We start from the raw sequence: 13,033 nt of genomic DNA, 5'->3' as shown, positions 1-13,033 counted from the left end.
GCAGAGGTTATGGCTTCAAATTAGGGTTGCAAACAAGTGTTACGGTTTCAAGTGGGCTTTACACAATCAGGATTTATGGGATTTATTTAAAAAAAATAAAAATAAAATAAAAAACATAACCGATCACCGATTCGATCACAAGATGGAGCAATTTGTCTATTTAAATGACTTGTTCATTTACTGTATATACCTATGTACTGTATACTGAGTATCTTCAAAATTATTCTCTAGCATTTTAGACAACAGGTAAAACATTAATGACCTCTAGGGGGTATTCAAGGATTGGCCACTGATATAAGTTTAAGTTTTCAGTCAGGTCAAACCAACATTACAACATGACAGAAATAATGGGTGCTAACTTAGTGTAATTAAATTACTTCGCACACACTGAAACTTTAGAGCATGATTTGACAGAACGCTGGCATGTTTACGAACAACCGTTAGTGCTAGCACTAGCTTCCTAGGCTAGAGAACGTTTTGTTGCCTGCTTGCGAGCCGTATCGTATTAAAAGTACGTGAAAATACCTCAAGCAATCCATGAATGAACATCCTCTCGCGAGCATCGGTGATGACCACCACCCGTTTTTCCTTATTTCCCCCCCCCCTCCCCCACACAATAAATTTGCCCGATCAATTGTTGTTGTTGTCGCCATGGTAACGAGTGTATCCAGTCGTGTTTGAGTTGACAAGATAAAGCCCAGTGATCGTAAAAGACGGGATGCGGTGGTATCGGAATACAAGATTTTATTGCAGTAGTCTGACATAGTGCAGTCATGAAAGACCAAATTTAATTTGTCTTGTAGTCTGATCTACGCATTACGTCTGTCTCAGACGTGTTGTCTGTCCCACACCGCCAACATTTTTATTTTAATTTTTTTAAAATAACATAGCGGTCAGATATTTATAGTAGTACATCAAAAGACACGCAACAAGGCGAAAAATAAACTCTTTTTTTTTTCTAAATATACTCTACACAATGGTGACGCAGAGTAAATGTCTTTTGTGGAGCCGATCAATGAATCGGATTGGTCGAATTATGACATTAAAGCCGATCAGCATAAAATGCTAATTATCAGACAATACCGATCAAGTCGATCAGATCGGTGTATAGTCTCAAGCAAGGGTTAGGGAATCAAATTAGAGTTTAAAGCCAAAGTTAGGATTTCAAGTTTGGGTGTCAACCTGTGTTGGGGTTTAGAATTTGTTTTCCTGGCCTGGGTTAGGGTTTGAAACAAGGATTAGGGTTTCAAGACAGGGTTAATATTACAAGCAAGGGTTAGGGTTTCAAATTAGGGTTTAAAGCCAGTGTTAGAGTTTCAAACAAGGGTTAAGGGTTGGTTTTCAAGTTAGGGATTCAAGACAGTTCAAACATGGGCTAGGGTTTGAAATTAGCATTTCAACTCTGGTTTAGGGTTTGAAACAGCGATTACGATTTCAATGTAAGGTTTTTAGACGAGGTGAGGACAAGTGTCAGGTTTTCAAGCAAGGGTTAGGGTTTCAAATTCAGATTTACAGCCAAAATAAGATTTTTAAATGATCTTTTCAAGCCTATTTTAGGTTTCGAGACAGTTAGGATTATGAACAAGGGTTAGGGTTTCAAATTGGGATTTCAAGCCTGGGTTAGGGTTTCAAAGTAAGGTTTTGAGACAAGGTGAGGACTTAAAATTTTGTTTTCAAGACAGGTTTTGAGTCTGAGTTAGATTTTCAAATTAGGGTTTAAAGTTAGGTTAGGGTTTCAAGTCAGGGTAAAGCTTTCACACAAGGGTTATGTTTTTAAAGAGGATTTGAAGCCTGTGTTCCATCCTATAATAAGAAGATGATGTAAATATGTGTAACGACTCCATTTCAGGAGCCCGAGCCAGTGGGCAAGAAGAAATGGCCGACTGTGGATGCATCTTACTATGGAGGACGAGGAGCGGGAGGCATTAAACGCATGGAGGTCAGACACTAGAAAATATAGCTACAGTATACAGTGCATCAAGATATACTCATCTTCATCTCTCTTCCTCTTATTTCTCATCCCCCTTTCTTGCTCCTCAAACCCCTCTTTCTCATGTTCCTTCTTCTCCTATTGCTCTTCCTGTCTTCATCCTCTTCTTTTTCCTCCATGTCCTCATCATCCTCCTCTTCCTGATTTTCCTCTCTTCCTCCTTCTCCTCTCCTTCTTCTTACCCTGCTCTGCCTCTTCCTTCTCATCTAATCTTCCTTATTTTCCTCCCTCCTTTTCTTCCTCCTCATCCTCCTTCTCCTGTTGCTCTTCCTCCTCATATTCCTCATTCTCTTTCTCATTCGCCTCTCTCTTCATTCTGCTTCTTCCTCCTTTTCCTCCTCTTCCTCCTTCCCTTGCTCTTCCTCTTCAACTTCCTCCATCTCTTCATTTTCCTCTTCTTCCTACTTCCTCTCCATCATTCAGTCCTCCTTTCTCTTTCTTCTATCTCCACCTCCTTCTCATCCTCCTCTGCCTTCTCCTGTTGCTCTTTCTTCTTCTTCTGTTTTCCTCCTCATCTCCATCTTCTTCATTCTCCAACCTCCTCTTCCTACTCCTTTTTGTCTTTCTGCCTCCTCTTGCACATCCTCTTCATCTTCCTCCACCTTTTCCTCATTCTCTTCTTCCTACTTCTCTTCCTCCTCTTCCTCCCTATTATCCACTTCCTCCTTTCTCCTTTTTTTCCCTCATCCTCCTCTTCCTCCTCCTCTTGCTCTTCTTCCTCATGGTCATTCCCCTCTTCCCCCTTCTCTGCCTTTTTTCCTCCACCCACCTATTCTTCCTTCGCATCTTCCTCCACTGTATCCTACATTTTGTTCTCCTTATCTTCCTCGTGCTTTTCCTCCTCTTCTCATTCTTCCTAGTCTTCATCCTCCTCTTCTTCTTCCTTCTCCACTTCTCATTGTTCTTCTTTCGACTCTTCCTCTTCCTTCTCTTCCTTCAACCACCCAATCAGATGTTTGACCAGTAAAACATCTTCAAAGAAGTGACCTCATCTAAAAGTCATGTTCTGGTTTTGAAGTCAGGCGTGTTGTCGTGTAAACCCAATGCGGGTCAACAGAAAAGCGCTTACGCTTGTTTTTTCCGACTGCCCTCTGTCCGTCCGTCAATCTGTATGTTGACAACTCTGACGTGACAGGCTGTCCTTCATCCTTCCGTCGCAATGCCGTCACGTCATGTCCGCTGTCAACGTGTCCGCCTCCTCCTCCTCCTCTTCCCCATCATCTGTAAGTCATCACAGGGATTTCCCAGCATCCTCGGGGAGTGCGTACATCTTCGCTCATTTCCCCCGCGAGCACGCCGCAGCAGGGAGCGCTCGATACCTCGCCCTTAGTCTTAGCGTAGCGTCTTGATTAGTCTTGTCAGGTCACGTCCTCGCTTCTAATGGAACAATCCCACCACTAAGGTCTCAAACATTAAACATCCTTTAAAGTCTTATAACAATGCTGTTTCGCATAATGATGGCATATTTGTTCACAAAAGTGCAATATTTGTGCACAAAAATTTATATTTTGGTATATGTTGCCATCAAAACATGATATTTTGTCACATAAAGGCTATGAAAATGTTATGTATTGCATCTAAAAATATTATATTAGGCTTCATTTTCATCTTAATATATTTTTGGTCTAACAGGCTATTTTTTCTAATATAGGTTGTACTGGACTACAAAAGTTACATTTTGCATTAAAAGCTATATTTTGTAATTGAAACACTATTTGTCCACAAAAATGCAATTTTGTTTTGCGACACTGTATTCGGCTTTATGTTTGCCTTAAAATGCTATATTTTCGGTCAAACATGCTGGCCTCCTTTGTAAAAGTAACATTTTGCCAGTAAAACTCTTATCTGTTTTAAAAAAAGATCTATTGGACCACAAAAGGATATATTTTGTCTTTGAAAAACTATGTTTTCAAAAGTATAATATTTGTGAAAAAGGCTATATTAGAACAAAAAACATTATATATTTTATATTTAGGCTATATTTTGTCATTAAAAAATAGGTTTGAGCTCAAACAAGCTAGTTTGAGCCATTGAAACACTGGGTTTGGTCACAAAAAGGCATCCCTGCCTAATCAGTCTTTTAATCTTTTTAGCAACGCTATTCTTTGCCACAAAAAAGTATATTTTTCACAAGAATGCAAAGGTTGAACACAAAATCTTGTTTTTGGCACCAAAAAAATGAATATTTTGCTTTAAGCCATTATATTTGGTCATAAAAGGGTTTAAAAATGTCAGTGTTTTGCCTTGAAAAACACTTGTTAAGAAAAGACTGTCATATTTGACTATTTTTTGCCATAATGTTTTAGTTTTGTTTTCAGTTGTACAGTCTAGTTAAATGTTTTGTCTTGCCACTGAAACACTACGTTCGTTCACAAAAAGGCAGTAAATGCAGAACATACAACATCATATTTATAATTAAAATACAATTTTAGTTTTTTGCTGAGACAGGGTAGATTTTGATGTACCGTAATTTCTCGTGTGTAATGCTCACCCATGTATAATACCCACCCCCAAAGTTGACCTCAAAATTCTGGAAAACTCTTCTACCTGTGTATACGGTGGCCTGGAAGTTCAAAACAAATTAACATTTTTACATTTCAGAAAACAAATTGACAAAAACTGAAAAACTTTTACATTTCAGAAAACACATGAACAAAAGAGGAAACACTTTAACAAAAGACGAAACAAATTACAATTGAGACAACCCGGAAAGGGAACGTCCCATTTCACAGACATTCTGAGAAATCCCACGCCCTTTCTCGGCAAGACCTGCCCGCTTCAACGTGATTGGCTCCTGGATCGCGGGAAGGGTAGGCTACGCAGATGTAACGAGATGCCCCCCCCCCCCCCCCCCCTCAAATATAATTAAAAAAAAACAAAACAATCTCAGAAGTTTGTTAGACTACAGTTTGGCTTAATGCAGTTTAGGATGAGTTATAGTTAGGATTATGGTGGTTAATGCTGGCGCACACCGAGCACCGCCGCCAAACTCGACTGAACTATGGCGCAGTGTGCGTGGTTTAGCAACTGTTTCCTTTAGCGGCAGATTGGTCGGCCACTGGTTTTGACACGATTCAAAATTATAATCTCCATTGCACGGTGTCTTAACTTCCCAGCAAGACATAACCATAAAGACATTAATGATGGTTGTTGTTCAGTCATCAGTCGTATTTAAAAAAAACAAATAAAACAATATCTCACAAATTCTGCCATGGTATATTAACTTATGAGCACAACTGTACAAATATGCGAGTCATACGTACCCCTGTCATATTAGAATGAAAGTTTAGGCTACACCTTTTTAATAACCTCTTGGTGGCGGTGGCATATTAGAATGAAAGTGTACACCTTTCGCATAACCTCTAGGAGGCGGTGGCATATTAGAATGAAAGGGTACAGCTTTTTTATAACCTCTAGATGGTGGTGTACATTTAAAAAAATTTAGTTTTTTTTCCCCCCCCCCCCTTTCATTTCCCCCTATACCTATGTATAATGCGCACTATTGACTTTTGACAATTTTTGGGGGGATAAAATGCGCATTATACACGAGAAATCACTGAAACTGTCGTTCACAAACATCCATCCATCCATCCATTTTCTGAGCCGCTTCTCCTCACTAGGGTCGCGGGCGTGCTGGAGCCTATCCCAGCCAGTCACATACAAACAAACAACCATTCGCACTCACAGTCACACCTACGGGCAATTTAGAGTCTCCAATTTATGCATGTTTTTGGGATGTGGGAGGAAACCGGAGTGCCCGGAGAAAACCCACGCAGGCACGGGGAGAACATGCAAACTCCACACAATCGGGGCCGGGGATTGAACCCGGGTCCTCAGAACTGTGAGGCTGACGCTCTAACCAGTCGTTCACCGTGCCGCCGTTCACAAACAATTTTTTAAAAAAAGGTTACATTACACCACAAAAAGATTCTATTTCGCCAAAAAAACAGCTTTGGCTGTACAGATAATTGAAAGGTAGCCAATGTAAGATGACAAGTCAAAATATAGAGTTTTGGTGCTGTATCAATCAATCAGTCAATCAAAGTTTATTTATAGAGCACTTTTCATACAGTGATATGCATCTCAAAGTGCTCTAATAAACCCTTTTTAATCAAATGTTTTTTTACTTCAAGGCAAAACACAATATAATATCCATAGTTCGATATAGCTTTTTGTGACCAAGTATTATGTTCTTATGACAGCATATTACTTTTTGTGCTAATATACAACTTTTTATGATCAAATACACATTTTTGTACACAAATAGACTGGGTAAATGTAGTACTGCTTCACTCAAATGTAAAACTGAAAGGGTTCTGAGTGCCTTACCTCTTACCTGCAGGTGCGCTGGGGTGAGAAGGGTTCCACAGAAGAGGGCGGCCGTTTGGAAAAAGCCAAGAACGCTATAGTGTCCATGCCAGAGGATGCCGAGGAGCCTATGGTGAAGCGGCCCACTCCCAAACCCGATGCCTCCTCCTTCCACCACAGGGACAACAAGTGGTACACGCCCATTAAGGTGAACCATCTTTACTTGTGTTTTTTTTTAAGCTTTTGGAACAGAACTATTAGAGTTAAGTTCCCAGTGCATTGAATTGATTGCAACTGGACTGTTTTGTGTTATATGATGTTTCGCCGGTCACCCGAGCAGGCTTCATCAGTTCATGCAACAAGGCTTAGTTAGGACGCACTAGACGCTTCTGTATGCTCCAATTTAGAGGCATGCCCCACACCACGTATGGTATCATTCTTTTGGAATGAAAAAAAGGGGGAGAGCTGTTAAGCCACCTTCCCGAGAGGCCATTGTCAGTCCACCAGGATCGTTGGGTAGAAACGCCTTCATTAATATTCTATTCAGTTGTGAAGTGGTCGTGGAGTTACCTAACGGTCAAAGAGGTTATGCTGTTTGTTGGAGGCAGATTTGTTGAGTTTCTTTGGAATGGACAAAAGGAAGGCATTGTAAAGGCTTCTTTACAAAGGTGGAATAAACATTACTTAACAGAGGAGGGGGCTTACGACATCACCTATCTCCCACTTACAATGCTGTCCTTTCGTCCATTCCAAAGAACCTCAATAATTCTACCTCCAGCAAACAGCACGACCTCCTTGACCGTCAGGTAACTCCATGACCACTTCACAACTGAATGTAAAATTAATGAGGGAGTTTCCACCCAACGACTCTGGTGGACTGACAATGGCCTCTCGGCCAAGACGCTTAACAGCTCTCCCCCTTTTTGCATTCCAAAAGAATGATCAAATATGTGGTGTGGGGCATGCCTCTAAATTGGACATAAGTAGTTGAGTTTTCCACACAAACATTGGCTAGTGCATCCTAACTTAGCCTTGTTGCGTGAACTGATGAAGCCTGCTCGGATGAGAGGCGAAACATCTTCTAAGACAAACAGAGATTGAGTCAATGCCCTGATAATGAAATGAAGTGGATAATTGTGAATATTCACAGGCACACAAGAGTTAAGCAATTAATGTTTTGCTCTATCAGGGTCGCCTGGACGCTTTGTGGGCTTTATTGCGACGGCAGTACGATCGAGTATCCCTCATGCGGCCCACCTCTGCTGATAAGGTATTTCGGAGTAAAAGCCTTTGAGCTTTTATCGGTGAACTTATTGATTTTCAGCATTATTCCGTTGAAGATGCTTGTTGGGTCCTCCAGTAACATATTTTGTCTTAAACGGTTATACGTTGCCATTAAAAAATTTATTGTAGCTCAAATAGTGTAGTTTGTGGTATGAAAGAATATTTTTTTTTGCCATTAAAACACTAAATTTTTTTCAAAAAAAGGATATATTTGTCCACAAAAACATTATATTTGCCTTGAAAGGCTATACTTTGTCCTTACAATTTTAGATTTTAGCTTAAAGTCAAATTTGCTGTGATATTTAGCCATTAAAACATGATATATTTTCACAGAAAGACTGTTTGACCACAAAAACATTACATTTTACCTTTATAGGCTACATTTTGCCATTCAAATTATATTTTTGCTCAAACAGGTTAGTTTCTGGTATGAATGTCATATTTTGCTATTGAAACTATTTGTTCACAAAAAGGATATATTTGACCACAAAAACATTATATAGGCAATGTAGCCTATATATATATATATATTATACTATTTACCATTCATTTTAAGATTTCAGTTCAAACAATCACGTGCTATTAGCCAGAGTCAGTGACACCTCCCTATTTAAGGCCAGGTTGATGATGCAATCATTGTCAGAGTGTCGCATGAGCTTCCGTGCAAGACGCGAGAATGGTACCTGTCCATGATCGGCAGTTCTCAAATTTTTCTGTTCCTGTTGGCTGGCTGGCTGGCCAGCCTTCTGAATTTCGCCCGCGCCTGGGAATTATGCTAGCTCAAGGTTCCCTGTTGCTGTGGCTGTTGGACCAGCCTTCTTTTATGACCTAGAGCCAAATCTGCTAAATCTGTGATTCTGCTACAAGGTCAACTCAGTGTGAGTTTCCCGTTTTCTCTTTTCTGGTGTCTGAGAATCGTGGATTAAGGTAACAGTGAAATCTGAGCATTTCCGACCTGCTATCTGTAAATTACACACCATTGCATTGTCTGGGCGGCACGGTGGATGACTCTTTAGAGCGTCAGGCTCACAGTTCTGAGGACCGGGGTTCAATCCCCGGCCCCGCCTTTGTGGAGTTTGCATGTTCTCCCTGTGCCTGCGTGGATTTTCCGGTTTCCTCCCACATCCCAAAAACACGCATGAATTGGAGACTCTAAATTGCCCGTAGGTGTGACTGTGACTGCGAATGGTTGTTTGTTTGTATGTGCCCTGCGATTGGCTGGCAACCAGTTCAGGGTGTACCCCGCCTCCTGCCCGATGACAGCTGGGATAGGCTCCAGCACGCCCGCGACCCTAGTGAGGAGAAGCGGCTCAGAAAATGGATGGATGGATGCATCGTCTGGGCCAAGATCAAGCTATCTTCAAAGCCTGACCCCCTTGATTGTGAAGTGTGAAGTAATTGCCCTTAACTGCAGTGAATGCTGGCTTTGATTCCAAAGACCTGTCCAATTGATTATTAAAATCTTTTCCAACTTTTCTGGTGTATTCTCTCCAAACTCGCTCTGTCATTTCAGCAAAAATTAAAATCATATTATGATAAAATATTGTCTTTCAAGGCAAATTGCGAATGTTTTTGTGATCTAATACAACCTTTTTGTGAACAAGTGTTATAGTGACTTTCAAATCACATTTTCACTGGAACTAAGCGTTTAAGAAACATTTTCATTTTAATAGCACAATATAATGGTTTTGTGGTCAAATATAGCCATTTTGTGAACAAATGTTTTAATAGCAAATTATAACATTTACACTGCAATTAGCCTGTTTGAGCAAATGAAAACAATTTTAATGGCAAAATATGAACTTTAAATGGTCTAATTTAGCCTTTGTAGGCTAATGTAATGTAATGTAGTCTAATTTTTATGGTCTAATGTAGCCTTTGCAGGCTAATGTAATATAGGGAGGCTAATGTAATGTAGTCTAATTTTTATGGTCTAATGTAGCCTTTTTGTGAAGAAAGTGTTTTTATGGCAAAAAAAAACAACAACTCACATTTACCTGAAGACTAGCCTGTTTTTTATTTATTAATTTATTTATTTTTAACACAAAAAGAGCCAGAGGGGAATGAGTCAGTCAGGTGTGTGGATGAACCACTTCTTTTCTAAAATTGGACGCAGCAGTAAATTCCACACAAGTGAAGCTGGGTGAGCTTAACCAAAAATGGCTTTAGTCTGACCTGCTGCATGTGTAACCATTAAAAAAAATTAGAGACAATAAAAAGCAAAGAACAACAGTTCTAAACTACAATTGTTAATTTGTCCCACAGCATAACAGGAGAGGTTAAAAAGAGGCAGTAATGTGAACGGAATAGCGGGACTCTACTGTGATTGTGGTCAACAGAGGATATTGGAGCAACAAAAAACAAACCACAGAAACCGACTTAGACTCAGATGTCGAACGGAGACGTTAAACAAACAAACCACAGTGTCTGCTTCCATCTTTCATCTTTTTTCCCTAAAAAATATGTTTTAAAGTCAAAATATGTTTTCTAGTCTAATGTAGTCACTTTGTGAGCAAATGTAGTGTCTTAATAGCAAATATATAACATTTACACCAGAAAATAGTAGCTGCAGAAATCCATCATCCATCCATCTGTTCTCTGAACCACTTATCCTCATTAGGGTGTGCTGGTGCCTATCCCAGCTGACTTAGGGCGACAGGCAAGATACACCCTGAACTGTTCACCAGAAAATCGCATTGGCGAATATAAACAACTATTCACACAAATTTTCACACCATCATTTTAATTAGGGCTGTCACGATCCAATCTTTGACATTGGAAATTGGTCCGATGTCAGCAAAAAAAACAAAACAGTATCGAATTACATTGGAATGGATGAAAAATCTCAGATTTGACCACTTTTATACAAGCTATCCATTCCATGCTCCGCTCCAGCAATTCAATCCAGCAGCGCCCGGATGGCATGCAGAGCCCATGTGATCAGAACAGGTTGCTAAAGTCCTAACATAGTAGCAAGCAGTAAGAGTGAATGTTGTTTGGTTAAAGACATTTATTGACATTCCAGTTGAAGTTCACTGTAAAACTAAACTCACATAACAAAGGAATTACACCTAGTGAATGTTCAAATACATCACAGAGTCTTCTTCGTTTTTGTTCACAAAAATTGCTAGCTCAAAGCTAACATACAATGAATGAAAAACACCATTGACGAGCTAACGAAAATTAGCAATGAAGTAAAGTTTTTATGATTATTGCTATCTGATCAGACCAATATCAGTATCAGTCAAAACATAAGGCTGCAATATTGGTATCGGATCGGAAGTGAAAAAATTGGATCGTGACATCCCTAATTTTAATGGCAAAATAGAATGTTGATGGGCTTTTTGTGAACAAATGTTGTGTTTTAAAGACAATAAAAATCACAGTCTGGTACAGTATAATCTTTTTCTTAACAAACGTGACTAAATTTCTCATTCACACCGAAAACTAGCCTCTTTGAACAAAACAAAAAACACCTGAAACTAGCCCTTTACAGCAAAAATCCTTAATTTTATTGGTGAAATATAGCTTTTTAGTGTGAAATTGTAGTCTAATATAGTATTTTGTGAACAAGTAATTGTACTTCAGGGACAAAATATAACCTGACAGGGGCTCGGCTGCTGGTGAGGCCACTTAACGCGCCTGGTTCTAAGGTATGATTTGACCGATGGAGCGGAGCAAGAGCAAGAGAGCAAACAAACCCATTTATATTATTTCATTCCCTCACCCAATGAGAAAATATTAAAGAATCAATAAGGAATCGCATAGATAGAATCGATAATGGAATGATCCATCCATCCATTTTCTTTACCGCTTATCCTCACTAGGGTCGCGGGCTGCTGGAGCCTATCCCAGGTATCTTCGGGCGGGAGGCGGGGTACACCCTGAACCGGTCGCCAGCCAATCGCAGACCACACATATAAACAAACAACCATTCGCACTCACATTTGCACCTACAGGCAATTTGGAGTCTTCAATCATCATGGAATCAAAATTATTAAATTATTTTCAATTCCCCTCACTAGTACTCGTACAGATGTCAGAAAGCAGTTTGTCACCGACATCTGTTCGGCACGTTACCGGCCTCCAACCGGTCCTCCGGCATTATGAAGAAATCGGATAGATAGGCAGTATCGATAATGGAATCGAATAATTAAATTCTTAGCAATTCCCATCCCTATTACTCGTACAGATATAAGAAAGCAGGTTGTCACCGACATCTGTTCAGCATCTGTGTCGCTGCCCTTCAACCGGTCCCACAATGGTATGAAACCTTTACCCGCCCCCTCCCACCCACACTCCTATAGTTGATGGTGTGTATCGGGTGGTACCAGGTGTTGTTGGTGAGAGCATTTTTTGATGGCGAACAGGAACCTTCCTGGTTCGTGAAGGTTTCAAGTTCTTCGGTACTCGTACGTTGAAGATCCATTACTGGATAGGGTGGGGCCCACTTGGTTCTAATGAAAATGGACTGTAAAAGCCCAGCATGAACTGCCTCAAAATATAACACGGTCTTCTGAGGAAGTTTCACAGAATATCAGTTGGTTAGTTTTGGTTAGTTTTTTAGTTTTTCACTTCAACATGACGATTCCAAAGCGTCCCTTTGCAGGTGGCTGTCAAAAGTGCGACTGGGGGGCGGCTTTTGATGGCGGACAGGAACTCTCCCGGGTCATGAATCATTCAGCGAATGTTTCCTGGGGTATTCGTACAGGTGTAAGGAAGCAGGTTGTCACCAACATCTGTTCGGCATGGGTCACAGTCCTCCAACCGGTCCCACGGCGGTATGAACACCCCACCGTTCCCTCTTTTGCCCCCCACATGCACTCACTCACACAGTCGAATTCCGTGCCACTGCCCTGAGCCACTGCTGCATGTTCCAGTAGATGCAGACGACGGGAAAGACAGTAAATGAGAGGGAAAATGTTTCTGGGGGTCTCACATTTAGCGCCTGAGGGCCTTCGACACCAAAGGTAGGCGGCAGCGGGGCGGGGGGCATCCACAGCTGCGGTGCCGAACTCGCCCCAGGCGCAAATAAAGAGATTTGATGCGTTTTGACTGTGTTGTCGGGCAAGCGCTGGGAACCGGGGAGGCACTTCAGAGCCAACTTGATGCTCGCAACATCTGCCGCCAAGTTTTTCCTGGGATCGGCTGGGGACGGCAGGTAGAGCAAGATGGCGGGATGGGGGAGGGGGGGGCTTCCTTATTCTAGCAGCCCCCCCAGCAGCTGTGCGTTCAAACATAGCAGCCCCCCCCAACAGCGTCTGACAGGAAGCCAGGCGCGAGTAGGCGAGCTGCGACGAAACAGGCGGACTTGTTCTGCTGGTGTGTGTATGTTTGTGTGTGTGGGCTTCCAGTTGGATTTCCATTTGTTCCTCTCGCTTCGCATCTGTTCCTCACCAGGGGAACGAGTAGGCTGAGTGCTGGTGGAGGTTAACGGTACGAGCTGCCGGA

The 13,033-nt window shown here is 41.2% G+C and overlaps 1 protein-coding gene across 4 annotated transcripts in view; it reads left to right on the top strand.

Moving 5' to 3' along the window:
- antxr2a (ANTXR cell adhesion molecule 2a) overlaps nt 1–13,033 on the top strand; it is a 122,471-nt gene that overhangs the window by 74,733 nt on the left and 34,705 nt on the right. For all 4 annotated transcript variants that reach the window (XM_061766884.1, XM_061766883.1, XM_061766885.1 and 1 more), the window contains 3 exons: nt 1,850–1,939; nt 6,333–6,506; nt 7,488–7,568. In XM_061766884.1, coding sequence (XP_061622868.1) covers nt 1,850–1,939; nt 6,333–6,506; nt 7,488–7,568 — 345 coding nt within the window. The remainder of the gene's footprint in view (nt 1–1,849; nt 1,940–6,332; nt 6,507–7,487; nt 7,569–13,033) is intronic.

The sequence above is a fragment of the Phyllopteryx taeniolatus genome, chromosome 3 (assembly GCF_024500385.1).
Source record: "Phyllopteryx taeniolatus isolate TA_2022b chromosome 3, UOR_Ptae_1.2, whole genome shotgun sequence".
NCBI classification, from domain to species: Eukaryota; Metazoa; Chordata; class Actinopteri; order Syngnathiformes; family Syngnathidae; genus Phyllopteryx; species Phyllopteryx taeniolatus.
The sequence above is the reverse complement of the archived record's forward strand: the minus strand, read 5'-3'. Positions and strand labels throughout refer to the sequence as shown.